At 37.8% G+C, this 13,145-nt stretch overlaps 1 protein-coding gene across 1 annotated transcript; it reads right to left on the reverse strand.

Annotated features, from left to right (window-relative positions):
* Positions 1 to 267: 267 nt before the first annotated feature.
* On the reverse strand, positions 268 to 13,143 carry LOC124161943 (RING-box protein 1A). The gene is made up of 5 exons (XM_046538210.1): positions 12,997 to 13,143; positions 12,894 to 12,921; positions 12,653 to 12,774; positions 9,263 to 9,348; positions 268 to 1,443 (listed from the first exon to the last, which is right to left on the reverse strand). Exons 1-5 carry the CDS (start codon positions 13,087 to 13,089, stop codon positions 1,431 to 1,433), a joined length of 342 nt encoding a protein of 113 aa, XP_046394166.1. The 5' UTR covers positions 13,090 to 13,143; the 3' UTR covers positions 268 to 1,430.
* Positions 13,144 to 13,145: the final 2 nt, after the last annotated feature.

The raw sequence follows: 13,145 nt of genomic DNA on the forward strand, positions 1-13,145 counted from the left end.
ACTGGAACTCTAATGACATCACCAACTCATGAAACATGGCGACAGGCAACGCTGGCATTCTTTTTAACCAATGGACAAATGAGGAAGATATGTCACAACTCATCACGCGCATTGCAGTTTTATGCCAAAGTGAACCACCTCATTGAAACTGAAATTCGTGGCGGCAAAATATTCCACTGCATAAAACAGTCTCCTCCTCTGTTCTCAAGAGCTCCATTAAACCAATTTTCTTTGTTGTTATGTTATAGGGGAAAAAAGATGACAAAATTAAATAATGGAATATATTTATTCACTTAAGTGTTATGGACAAGATGGCAACCATGAGGAAACAACACTTTTTGTTTCAGATACAAATGATTAGCACATGAAGAATATGTTAGTGAATACTGCAGTTTTATATCCATCATTGCTGGTGATTTTCTATGGAAAAAAGCAAGAAAACAAGGTTTTTGATAGATTACTGTTAAAAAGTTGTGCAATAAAAGAAATCTTTTACATCCATTTCTTATCCCATTCTTATTACTATAGAAGAAAATATGATGTAGTTAACATTAATAGACATAGTTGATAAGTTTAGAGAAGTGAAAAACTTCAATAAAACAAGAGACAATCTTAGATCTTTTTTTAAAAATTCTGAATACAAATTCATAGGAAACATGACAGCGATTGATTTCATAGGAACGTCTTCGGAAAGTTTTGCTTGATATCAGGGGTAATTCACAAATAGCGCCACAAATGAAGCTATTTATAATTTATGTTTTATTTAGGCAAGCTTTTAACATGACTAAGACTGACGACTTAGACAACTGATCAAAAAATGACATCAAGCACAGAAGCAAAATATTTTCTGAGAATCTTAACATGGAAACTGTAGGATGTACCAGTGGAAAAGTAATGCCCGAAGAGTTCACATTCGAGAGGAAAAAGAGTGTATCATCCACAACATTACAAGTTAGGTTAGAGGAACAGAAAGGCTTAACAAAGGTGGCTACATTCGAGTGCATTTTGATTTACTGAATTCTCTCTAGCTGAAAAACAGCATGAATATAAGAAATATGTACACAACTTTTTAATTTCTTTCACCATTCCAGATGAAAATAGTTGACGCATGAATAGATAGAAGGCATCAAAGAAAACAACACAAAAGTTTTGCATCAACTACATAAATGCATCTGAAGAACATGTTGAGATTATAAGAGAGAAGAGATCACAAAAGTTTGATACTCTCCAAAACTTCCTCAAGTCACAATTAAATTTCCTAATCAAATGAAGTGGAATTTAGCAGTGTAAATCATTAGTTTCCAAAAAATGTAACAAGTTAAATTAAACAATGTGGTAATCTTTCCCATGAACAAGGGGAGTTTGAGGGCATTCGACCCACGCACTGTCTGTCTTGAGAGCAGATTTTACTTGGTAGCACAGGGGCTTCCTTAGTGACCATACCTGAAAAAAATGGAAATTGAAAGGCATTCATTAGATTCTCTCCACATGAGAAATTAAAAATTAGAGATCAAGAATACATGGGCTCTTCAAACAATAACTTTTAAACAACTGCATAAAAACTTTTACAGACAGTATGACAGCCTGAAATGTTGCTTAGAGCCATGACCCTTCTATCCGTAAGCACCACCACATTTATCCACAGTTTTCTATCTCAGCACTCCATCGAGTTTGAAGCCACATTTATGGAAGTTTCAAAATCACAACACAAGAAAATGCCTGCAGTTGTTGTTACACTGAATAATGTCTACCTTCTCACCTAAGTTCCGTAATAGTTCACAACTGCAATTGTTAATACACATTATCTAGCACTGAAAGTTACAATTGATAATTTTTAGTCCTTAGGAATCATCATGCTAGAGGAGAAAAAGTGTCTGCTTTATTAGAGCACTTACACCCTTTATACCACGAAACTTGCTCCGCCCTTTTCAATGCCGTATTTTTATAGCCTTTCGAATGGTGAACACATCCCTGAACTAGTAGTGGTTCCGTTGAATGAGCCTTAGTTTGGCTGTAATTAATTAATTTTCATGCGGTACTTTTCACAAGCTGCTTATACTTTCATGTTATCGCACCACTCAGCAGGTGGGTCAGGTGGAGTAGTGGTAGTGTTGATAGCTACCATCCAGGGGACCAGGGTTCGGGGCTTTGTGATGGCTGTATGTTTTGTTGTCTTCATTGTGATCATACGGCGTCAACTTTTTCATTAATTTTAATTGTGACAAGCATAGACAGACTATTTTTTTATGATCACAATGACTGGTGGTGGTAGAGAGATAGCAAAGTATATAACTTATACGAGACCTAATCAAGATCAAGAGGGGATTATCAAGATGGCGCCTAGTGGAACGTATGCAAATGTACTCGGCACCGGTAAAATATTGGTTAATAGTAGAGATGTGCGAATAGTATCCGCGAATACTCGAATACCTCGAATACCAGAAAGTATTCGATATTCGAGATCTCGAATAGTTATGCCAAAGGTGCCGTCTCGAATACCTCGAATACTTTGAATTTCGCGTCATACACTGTCGCTCGCTCGTCGTTGGTAGTTGGCTCGGAAAAGGAGAACTTTAGTAGTTTAGTGCATGCAGCGGCGTTTTAGGCAACCTTACGAACTATATCAAATTCGCGGGTTAGAGCCGTTAGAGCGGTGAAAAGAGTTCGACGTGGGGAACCGAAATTGATCGGGTGAAAAAAATCCGAAAATCCCAGGTGTCCCCCATCACGAGAACCTCAGTGCCGTGGGACAGTGACATTGGCGCATTTCCCACGATCCGCTATCCCCGTCCATTTAGCGTTCGCCCCACCCCCTCCGACGATTTCCTCTTCTCCGAAATCAAACAAAAGGTCCCGACTCGAGCAGGGATCGTATTACGAAGACCTCAGCTTCGAAAAAAATATCAAGTTACCGGAAAATAATAGAATCGCGTTTCACCCTTCACTCTTTCTCCCCCACTGACCATTTTCACGCATTCGTCTTTTGATAAAAATAAGACGAGGTGTTTACCATGTCTCCTTTGCGGCTAATAACGACAGGCAATTATTTTGAATCTTCCCCAGGAGATGAAACTACCACAAGGAGGAACTCAGTGCCGTGGGATGGTGACATTGGCGCATTTCCCACGATCTCCACTATCCCCCTCCCTTCAGCACACACCCAGCCTCACCCACTCTGACGATTTCCTCTTCTCCGATATCAAACAAAAGATCATACCTCGCGCAGGGATCGTATTACGAAGACCTTAGCTTCGAAAAAAATATCAAGTTACGCGAGAAAAATAATAACGTGTCTCGCACCCACCCCCTTTTCTCACCCGCTGACCTTTTTCTACCTACCTGCTTCGAATTTCCCCCTTACTGGAGGTCAACTGCTGCATGAGTCATCTACTAGCCCGAAAGGTGTCTATCAATGACTTTCGGCAATTGACATTACACTTTTATTGGATTGAAATATTAGTAATATGCGCGTATTTTAAGAAAGAATAAGACCAAACACGACATATTTATGACTTTATTTAAGCATTTTACGCAGGAAAATAAATGCCGGAAAGACGAAGAAATACGACGGGGGCTTAGCATTTTGGCGTAATGCTCAAATAGGGTGCTTTCCTTTTATTTTTTTATTGCCTAAATCGAAATATTAATACTCCTGAAGTACGTATTTAACGCTTTTAGATTTTTATAGGACGATATCTATTTTTCGCGATTAAATTAAAAGTGAAAATTTTCCATCGTGCGAAAACGCGACGCGTTAGTGGGAATGATGGGGAAAGGTCCGTGTGACGCATTTCTGGTTCCCCCTCCCACCTTGTGAGGTGACCTTGGGCGAGGCTCTTAGCGCTGATACCTTACCAAACCTTACCTTATCAAACGAAGAAAACTTTCCGACCTTAGCCAGTTTTAATAAGTGATTACTGAGACATGTTTCCCTGAGCTGTGTGCCTCATGCATGCATTAGTAACGTCAGACGATGTAAAACTCCTATCCTTTCGTGTAGAAACTAGGTACCTGTGATGTCACGTGGAGTGGCATCACATGGGTGCCAATCTGGCCTTTTTCAAATGAGGATAAAATTGACCATTGCCATTGGTCTAGACCGGTATTTCTAGAACCAAATAATTTGTATATAATGAATACACCAATGGTAGGTAACGAATCACAATCTATGCCTTTCATTTTCTATGATGAAGGAAACTACCCTATTGTTTACATAAAAGTAAAATATTCCATTAATCAGCTAAATTCCTGTTTGAATCCTTTAAAGGCAATCACAATTACTCACCAAAATCTTGGGTTTCCTGCTGCATAGGCGACCTAGTCAAACATTCTCACATTCATAGTTTAGTATTCGAGGTATTCGAAATTCGAGGTATTCGAATATTCGAGCAATGATTTGATATTCGAATTCGATATTCGAATTCGAGAAATCTACTATTCGACCCATCCCTAGTTAATAGTATAAAATGCGCTATCTGCCACAAAAAAGTAGTAAACGGCGTTAATTGCAAGTCCTGCAAGTCATCGTTCCACAATAATTGTGCCAATGTTCCGAATATTAACGTCTCAAGTTTTGAAAATACGTGGTCGTGTTTAGCTTGCTCATTGCACACCGTTCAAGACGAAAATGTCTCCCTTCTACGTAACCTCGCCTCTAAGGAAGCCCTGATCTCGCAACTCCTGCATGATATGTGTGTTCTACGGGAAAAAAACAAAAATCTAGAGATTCAGCTACATATCTTGAATAAGAATCAACATGCGAGCAGGCCCGTCGTCGCAGCCAAAAGTCCCGTGGAGATGGACGACGAGTGGATTCAACAGGGCAACTGGCGTGTGAACTCAACGAGGAAAACAGCTCCTTCTCCACCCTTGTTGCCGCTGCGTAACAAATTTGAATTGTTAAATCAACTCCCTGAAAACAGTGATGTGCAACATTGTGAAGACCATCCTGTTCCTGTACCCCCCAAAAATGTAAACAAGTGTCTTCATCGCGTAAAACGGAAGCTGAAATCTATTCTGCTGTATTTGGACAGCCATGGCCGTGGTATTTCGGCTAAAATTGCAGCAACCGAGGTTAGTAAAGTGTACAATACTTGTGGTGTAGTGATGCCGAACGCCGGGATCAAAGAGATCACGAACTCCTGTGAAAAGATCTCACATAACCTCACCAAAAATGACCACATAATCATCATGGCCGGCACGAACGATGTGTACCTCAATAAGGGTAAAGTTGTTGTTCACACCATGAGTAATCTGATGTCAAAGCTTTCAAATACCAACGTAATAATTGCCAACATTCCTCATCGCCATGACCTTCCTGCTACCTCATGTATCAATGTTGAGACTAAAAAGGTAAATGAGGATCTGCTAAAACTTAGTACCAACTTCGATCATGTAACAATGATTGATACAAATAGCCTAGACCGTTCATTCTACACTCGTCATGGTCTTCATTTGAACAGTAAAGGGAAAAATCATCTGTGCTCAGAAATAATTAAGTGTGTTATAAGTGCTGCTGTCCTGAATGTAGCTGCAGTACCAAACCAAACGGGTAAACCTAACAGCAGCCAAAAACCGGTCACAAGATCTCAGATGGGTGTAGTGAAACCGAAGACTTTGTGACTAGGGAATCCCAACTCGGTGATCACAAGAAGTGCTCCTCTTGAACCAACATCTGGCAAGGAACTCATTAATCTTGCTGTCCTCAATGTACAATGTCTCCGAAATAAAATAATTAAATTAGAACTATTTCTCAAGTCAGTAAATTGTGATATTCTGTGTATCAGTGAGCATTGGCTTCATGTTGATGAAGGTAGCCTTTATCAGGTGGACGGTTTCAATCTTGCCTCAATTTTCTGTCGCTCTCATCATATACATGGTGGTGTGTGCATATTTTTATCAAAGAACCTTCAATTTAAAGTAATCGATACTACTAGGTACTGCATTGAACTGCACTTCGAAATCACAGCTGTTATTCTGTGTGTATACAATCTCATTGTTCTCTCCCTATATCGGTCACCTAATGGCGACCCTGAAAAGTTTCTTGAACAGCTTGAAAAGGTACTATGTCATTTAATGCAGTTTAATGCTAACATTGTAATTGGTGCTGATTTAAACATTGATATGAGATATTCCTCTAAGAGTAGCAGGCAACTGTCTAATCTCCTGAGATCTTTCAACCTCTATTGTGTAAACAGTGAACCCACGAGGAACAATTCATGTATTGACAATGTGATAACCACTCTTAATGTTCATGCATATAACCTTACTGTCATCGATCCTCTTGTTGCAGACCATATGGCCATACTCTTTCAGTTGATTGCAATTAACAATAGTCCACCTAGGGAATCCAGCACTAGGTACGTAAGTCCAATCACCATTCACGGCCTTGAAGTCTTTAAAGGCCTGCTTGGTGGTGTGGATTGGACTAGCTTACTCTCACACAACGACAGTCATTCAAATTTCTCTTTGTTCTTTGAAACCTTAATCTCCCTTTTTAATGAATCCTTTCCCAGAAAAGCTGTCCCAGTCCGAAAATTCTTTAAATCACGTGGCCACTCAAACAATCCCGAGGTCCAAATACGCAGGGAATGTGTACTACATGCCTATCATGAGTACAAGCGACTACCCACTGAGGATTTGAAACAAGTGTATAAAAGATTGAATAAGGAGTATCATTTCGCAGCAATAAAAGCGAAACAAAATGCGAACATGGATTTCATTAATAGTGCCTCTAATAAATTCAAAGCTGCCTGGAATGTGATCAATAGGGAAAAAGGCACTTCTATAAACAGATCGCCTATTACAATTGATCCCGATACCTTCAACAATCACTTTGTCAATTCCGTGGACACCACATTATCAAAAATCACAAATAACAAGTGTGATGCCTTAGCACTACTCAATAAACACCTGATATCCCCTCCTAAATTTCAGTGGCAATGGATTAGTACGAGGGATATTTTCAATGTAGTAAAAAAATTTAAAAACTCCACCAGTCGTGACATCAATGGGCTTTCCAATGATCTGATTAAGTCCATAATACATATTATAGCTCATCCTCTATCTATTATTATTAATGCCTGTTTTTCCACTGGATACTTCCCAGACTCCTTAAAATATTCTAAGGTCATACCTGTCTTCAAAAAAGGAGACACTACTCTTCCCAACAGCTATAGGCCCATCACCATTATATCAGTGATCGCTAAAATAATAGAAACTATTGCCTATACACAAATTCTAGTACACTTTGAGAAACACAATCTCTTCACCCCTTCCCAGTTTGGATTTCGCCCGGGGAAATCCACTGAATTGGCAGTTGAGTCAGTGGTAAAAAATTTATCAAGGGCATTTGAAGACAAGCAATGTGTCTCACTCACACTTTGTGATTTAACCTCTGCCTTTGACTGCGTCAATCATGCTACCCTCCTGCAAAAACTCCAATACTACGGCTTTCATAACAGTGAGCTGAAATTCATGACCTCTTACCTCACTGATCGAAAGCAGATGGTACAAGTAAATTGTAACCAATCTGATTTTCTTCCAGTGAAACATGGAGTTCCTCAGGGGTCCGTCCTTGGTCCTCTCTTGTTCCTTATTCTAATCAATGACCTACCTTACAATCTTTCTATGGACTGCATGATATATGCAGATGACACCACTCTGGTGCAGAAATGCAATACTCCTAGCCAAGTCAGACTTCTTACAAAAAAGGCAATAGAAGAATCTCAACTCTGGTTTACAGCCAATAATCTCTTTCTGAACAATGGTAAGACACAACATCTTACATGCTGTCTTAAAAGTACTGAGCTAAACAATGATCCTGTCAGGCTTCTAGGCTTCAATATTGACGCTAAATTGACATGGAATTCACATGTTTTCCTAGTCAGCAAAAAACTCTCTAGGGTTTTGTACTTATTGAGGAAACTTAAAACCTGTATCAATGAAAAGTACATGAGATTAGCCTATTTTGCTTTTTTTCATAGTATTCTTGCCTATGGTGTTCGACTCTGGGGACATGCAAATGAAACCAAAGAAATTCTAAAACTGCAAAAAAAAGCAGTGAGGATTCTGAGTGGTGCTGGGCCCCGTGACCACTGCAGGCCAATTTTTAAAAACTTTCATATCCTCACCATCTACAGCCTCTTTGTGTTTCGCAGCATTATGCACATTAAAGATAACTTAGATACCTACCCCATTCGATCCACCATCCACTCTCATGACACTAGGGCTAAAAATAGCCTAAATACTAATTACTGTAGGCTGTTTAAGACCAACAACCAGTCTGACAATTTGGGAGTAAAATTATTTAATAAATTACCCAGCAAAGCCAGATCAGTGAGCATCACTAGACTGAAAAATGTGCTGGAAAAGTGGCTGTGCAATTATCCACTGTACTCAATTCATGAGTATTTTGAGCTGGACTTTTCTTCTCTTTTATTTTAAATGTAATCTTTGTAATGTATGTGTTTCTAATGTTTTAATCCAATGTACATGTTTTGTATGTTTCGTTGTATTGAATGTTTTCATAAATGTGTTGTATACAGCATCCGCGAGGGCCAATCCTCGCCGTGGATGAATAAAGATAAAGATAAAGATCAGGCTTTTCTTCCACATCTTGTGAAGGACTACTGTACGTTTAGGAATAACGGTGATATCCCTTACTACAGCATGATAAATTGAGAATAGTTTCTCCTTTAAACTGGCAGAGTAATACGTAGGAAAAATGACAATTATCTTACAGATACAATAAATGTAATGTTGAAAATTAAAAACTTACATGATTCAGTTAAAAGAATGAGAAACTGGATATAAAAACTACCTTAGTGAGTATAGGTAAAGGGCAAAATAATAAAAAAAGAAGCATTGAATGAAATGACCATGGAAAATATGGGCATGTGAGTAAATCATTTTTTCATATCAATGTAAGATGCATAATTAGGAATTGACGGTATAGCGTGGACACATTCAGTAGACCACCACAAAGTCAACTAAAATCAAGTGGTAGCTTTTCCAACCTAAACTTAAGGTAAAGAATTGATTAGCAGCATATTTGAAACAGTGCATTTGTTGATCATGATGACATAACCAAGGCTGCGTACATCCATCACTAAATATAAATAGCAAAGCACCAAAATGTTAATGCTATCCCAATAATTACCCTCCAAACAGCATGTACATATGTGCATGTAACCTAGTAAGAAATCAAATAATGTCTAAAGCACGAAGGTCATGTAGTACTGTGATATGAACATGTACTCACTTCTGGAATTCCCACTCCCTGTTATCCAATGGGCAAACTTGTCTAGTCTTCAGCCAACGCGAGATACAGTGGAAATGGAATGCATGCTGCGGAAAAATCAAATATGTGTGTGAATTTCAAACCACTAAATATAAATTACTAAAATAAAAAATATAATAGTCCCAGACTGCAGAAAGAAAAACTAAATGCTGGCACAAGAGTATTAAAATAGCATCCAGTAAACAAAAAATAATAGAAAAATTTATATGCAATTGTTAGAAAAACTTTTGCAGATACTTCTCAAGATAAAATATCTCCCCCAAACATGTCAGTTTTGAGTTTGTTACAACACGTTTTATCCACAGCCTAATGCAAGGGAATACCAACGAGAAAGAAACAAGCATCGGTTGGGATATTACAGAACCTGCTAGACATTGATGTGGTGAAAAGTTTTAATTTCCAAGAAGTGAATTAATTTTTATTTAACAGTCAACACATTCAAAATTCCAAACGCAATAGTAGATGAAAATTATTGTTTGTAATGCAGCACAAAGCAAGGGCTGATACTCATGAAAACATATTTTGATCTATGAATACGCAAACAGGAAAATAAAAAAAAATATCCCTCAAAAAGAAATACAACTTTCAGCTTCACGGCTAAAATTCGATAATTTACATGGTTGTGAGTAAATCAGGGCAGGCATCTGATTGGACCAGCAGGGTCTGATCAGAAGAGAACAATGTTATCTACATGAACATGACTCAAGCTTTCCAATTCCACTTCTGGAGGTAGGCATCGGATAGAATACTTTTCAGGCCTTTCAGGCATTTTCAGTGTTACCATGAGAATCCTAGAGTTGTAAAAATGGAGGACAGTGAGTATTGCCTCACGTAAAGTGATAGAGTTTGACAATTAATACACAACTGGATGAGTGCAGTCAAAAGATAGCATTTTAATTTTGGAAGAAAAATAGCACAAATGTTTACAACAGAAGTTGACAGAACAAACAAGTAGTTGTCGTTAAAATACAGAGAATTCATAAAAAAATTAGCAAATAACAACAAAACCATGTGCCATTAAAATGAGAGCTGGACAAGGGAAAGAAGAACTGCACAATTTGAAATAAATATTTATATCTTTCTTCCACTCCAAAAAAAATTAAGTAAGACCTTAAAATTAGCAGCAGAAAATAACAAAATATTAGTATTAGTTCCATGCAACTCTTATTTCTTTTGAAATACATATGCACTCAAACTGTAATGAGATGTCTGTCACTATTGGACGGCTTTGACTGAATGAAATCTGTCTAGCTTAGCACAGAAAATTGAGACTTGACACCTATACCTGCAAAATGACAATAAAAATGATTTGACATGAAATAGCATAGCAAAAAAAGCGTCACCATTGAGACCCAATTTCTCTTCATGTGGGATGTGGCCTAATGAATTGTCACACAAAAAGAATAATCATAAGAAGCCAAAGAATAACAAAAAGTGAACTGCCACCACTTGATTTTAATTGCATGACCATCACCAATAAAAAACTTCGTCCCTCCCCGTGCACTCTCATTCCAATTCCCATCATTCACTCACTCATTCATTCCCCACCTCTCGTCTCCACTCAACCAACCGCCACTCATTCATCCCTTCCAATTAATTATGTAATGGGTTGTCATTTTCATGCTTTTCCACCCTTGCCCTTCCCAATCTGTCACCAACACAGCATTTCTCCCCATGTACATATGCTTCTATTAGTTATATTATTTTTTATTTTATTTTTATTTATTTCCATTACCCCCGAAAACAGCACAGTGAGGCCTTTACATTGGGAGTTTTTAAACAATCAACAGCAGACGATAACACACACCCATGTCCTGGAAGGGGCAACCTATCCAGGCGGGACTCGAACCCACGACTTTCGGTGTGGCAGTCGAGGAATTACACCCGCCGCCACCGAGGCCGACAATCGTTACTATCGTTATCAGTACTCATTTTTGCAGTTAAATTTCCAGAGCAATCATAGAACAGAATTTACTGTAACTTGACCTCTGTGAAATGGCACATTCACGATATTCCCTATTTGGCTATATTAAAATAAATTATTGCACAATACTCAAGATTATTCATAACACACTATCAGCTATTCCCTTTATGCAACACATTTTCTTACTACTACCATTATCATTTTCTTTATTAAAAGCATCACGTGTCAATCAACATCTTCCCATTACAAAAATCATGTAAACATTATAGTGGGTAAAGAAGGTAAGGTAAGAAAAAAGTAAAGAAGCGAAGAAGTTTTTAAGGGGCACATGATTCAGACTGCTCAGATCTTCCCATCATTTTAATATGCTATGATGCTGTTAAACTTGAAATTCCAATTTCCCAGGTCCAAATGAAATATTCATCAAACTGACAAACCTAACAACTAGCAGCGATTACCTAGCCGTTATTTGGTGACATATTATGTGGTCTCAGAAATCTGGTCACTATTTACAATGATTAATCAGTTGGCACCAAATCAATCTTGGTAACCTTCACAATTCTCAAATCCATTCAAAGGCTTTAACCATCACATTTAAATTCCATTTTAAAACGCCCAACTTTGCCGAACCAATTCTAAATTCAAAGCTTAACTATTCCACAATTTTGGTACACCTAGATCTGTTTCGATGCCTTAACAGAAGCAAACCAATAACATACTAAAAGGTGATGCCATGGTCAAATTCAAGGATAAGATATCCTCAAGTAAATCTTAAATAACACATTTTAAGTGCAAGACAACGATAGATTCAGACATACTAACATGCCCGACATATCTAGACTAAATAAAATGGCAATGTAAAAATAATAACCAATATTGCCGACAACACTTAATGGATACAAAACGCGCAAAGATTGTTAAGATATTTTTGTAATAACTCTACACTATTGCTCATCCTGGGGGGTAGGATGGGGAGTATCAATTCATTAATAACCATTTATCCATAAGCATGAGATTGTTTTCATTAAGCACAACAAGCATTGGCACCAAAATACGGAGTTCTGTAAGACTCTAGCATAAAAATGAAGACAAAAACAATAAAAATAAAATGGGACTATGCGGTTAATGCCTTACGGAGTTCCATGACTAAAACATCAAGGGTTGAATTTCAGAAGGCGTGAATAAGAGAAATATTTAACTTGACTAACCATTTACCACCTTACTTATAGAAAATACTTATAGAATTCAATTCATTAAATTTACACAGTGAACAAACTACGATATATTGACTAAATACGAAATGCTCCCAAACATCTCCAAAAATATAAGCTTCACAATTGTATATTATTTGCATTGCTTTATATTAATATACGTCTGCATGGAGTCCATGATCCTAAAAAATACAATACTATACGAGCGTATCTCACATTGCAAACGCCCCACGCTACTGTGCATTCCTCACTGGTGGCGGAGGCTTGATTAGCTTGACATTCTATACACAGATCCATGATATGATTCCTGCATATGGCACAATTGTCCACCACGATATCTGGAAAGAGAGAAACTTTAAAACACTTTTGCCCGAACATATACCAACAGAATATATTAATAGTTATATAATTATAAAACAAGGATTCGAAATTCATGCACAGCACTCAGAAAACTTACCCCATGCCCACAATGCTACAGCATTCCACTGCAATGAAAGGACTTGATTAATCAATATTTAAGCCAAAGAATATTTTAAGGACAAGTATAGAATTATTCTTACTTTCTTAACTTCGAATCTTTTCTTTTCCCCTTTACAACTACTAGAGGTGGGTAATTCAATTTCATCTTCGTCAATATCCATCGCCGATGCCATTATTTGCAAATTTGGACCTAGCGAGAAAAAAAAACGCTCAGCGCCCGAATCGTTCT

Source organism: Ischnura elegans, chromosome 7 (assembly GCF_921293095.1).
Source record: "Ischnura elegans chromosome 7, ioIscEleg1.1, whole genome shotgun sequence".
NCBI classification, from domain to species: Eukaryota; Metazoa; Arthropoda; class Insecta; order Odonata; family Coenagrionidae; genus Ischnura; species Ischnura elegans.

What these genes read in the sequence shown, in the direction of transcription:
- LOC124161943 (XM_046538210.1), bottom strand. Translation starts at nt 13,089, where the DNA reads ATGGCATCGGCGATGGATATTGACGAAGATGAAATTGAATTACCCACC. An exon ending in AAAGATTCGAAGTTAAGAAA is followed by an intron (nt 12,922 to 12,996) that starts GTAAGAATAATT and finishes CTTTCATTGCAG; the next exon opens with TGGAATGCTGTAGCATTGTG. An exon ending in TAGCGTGGGGCGTTTGCAAT is followed by an intron (nt 9,349 to 12,652) that starts GTGAGATACGCT and finishes ATTTTTCCGCAG; the next exon opens with CATGCATTCCATTTCCACTG.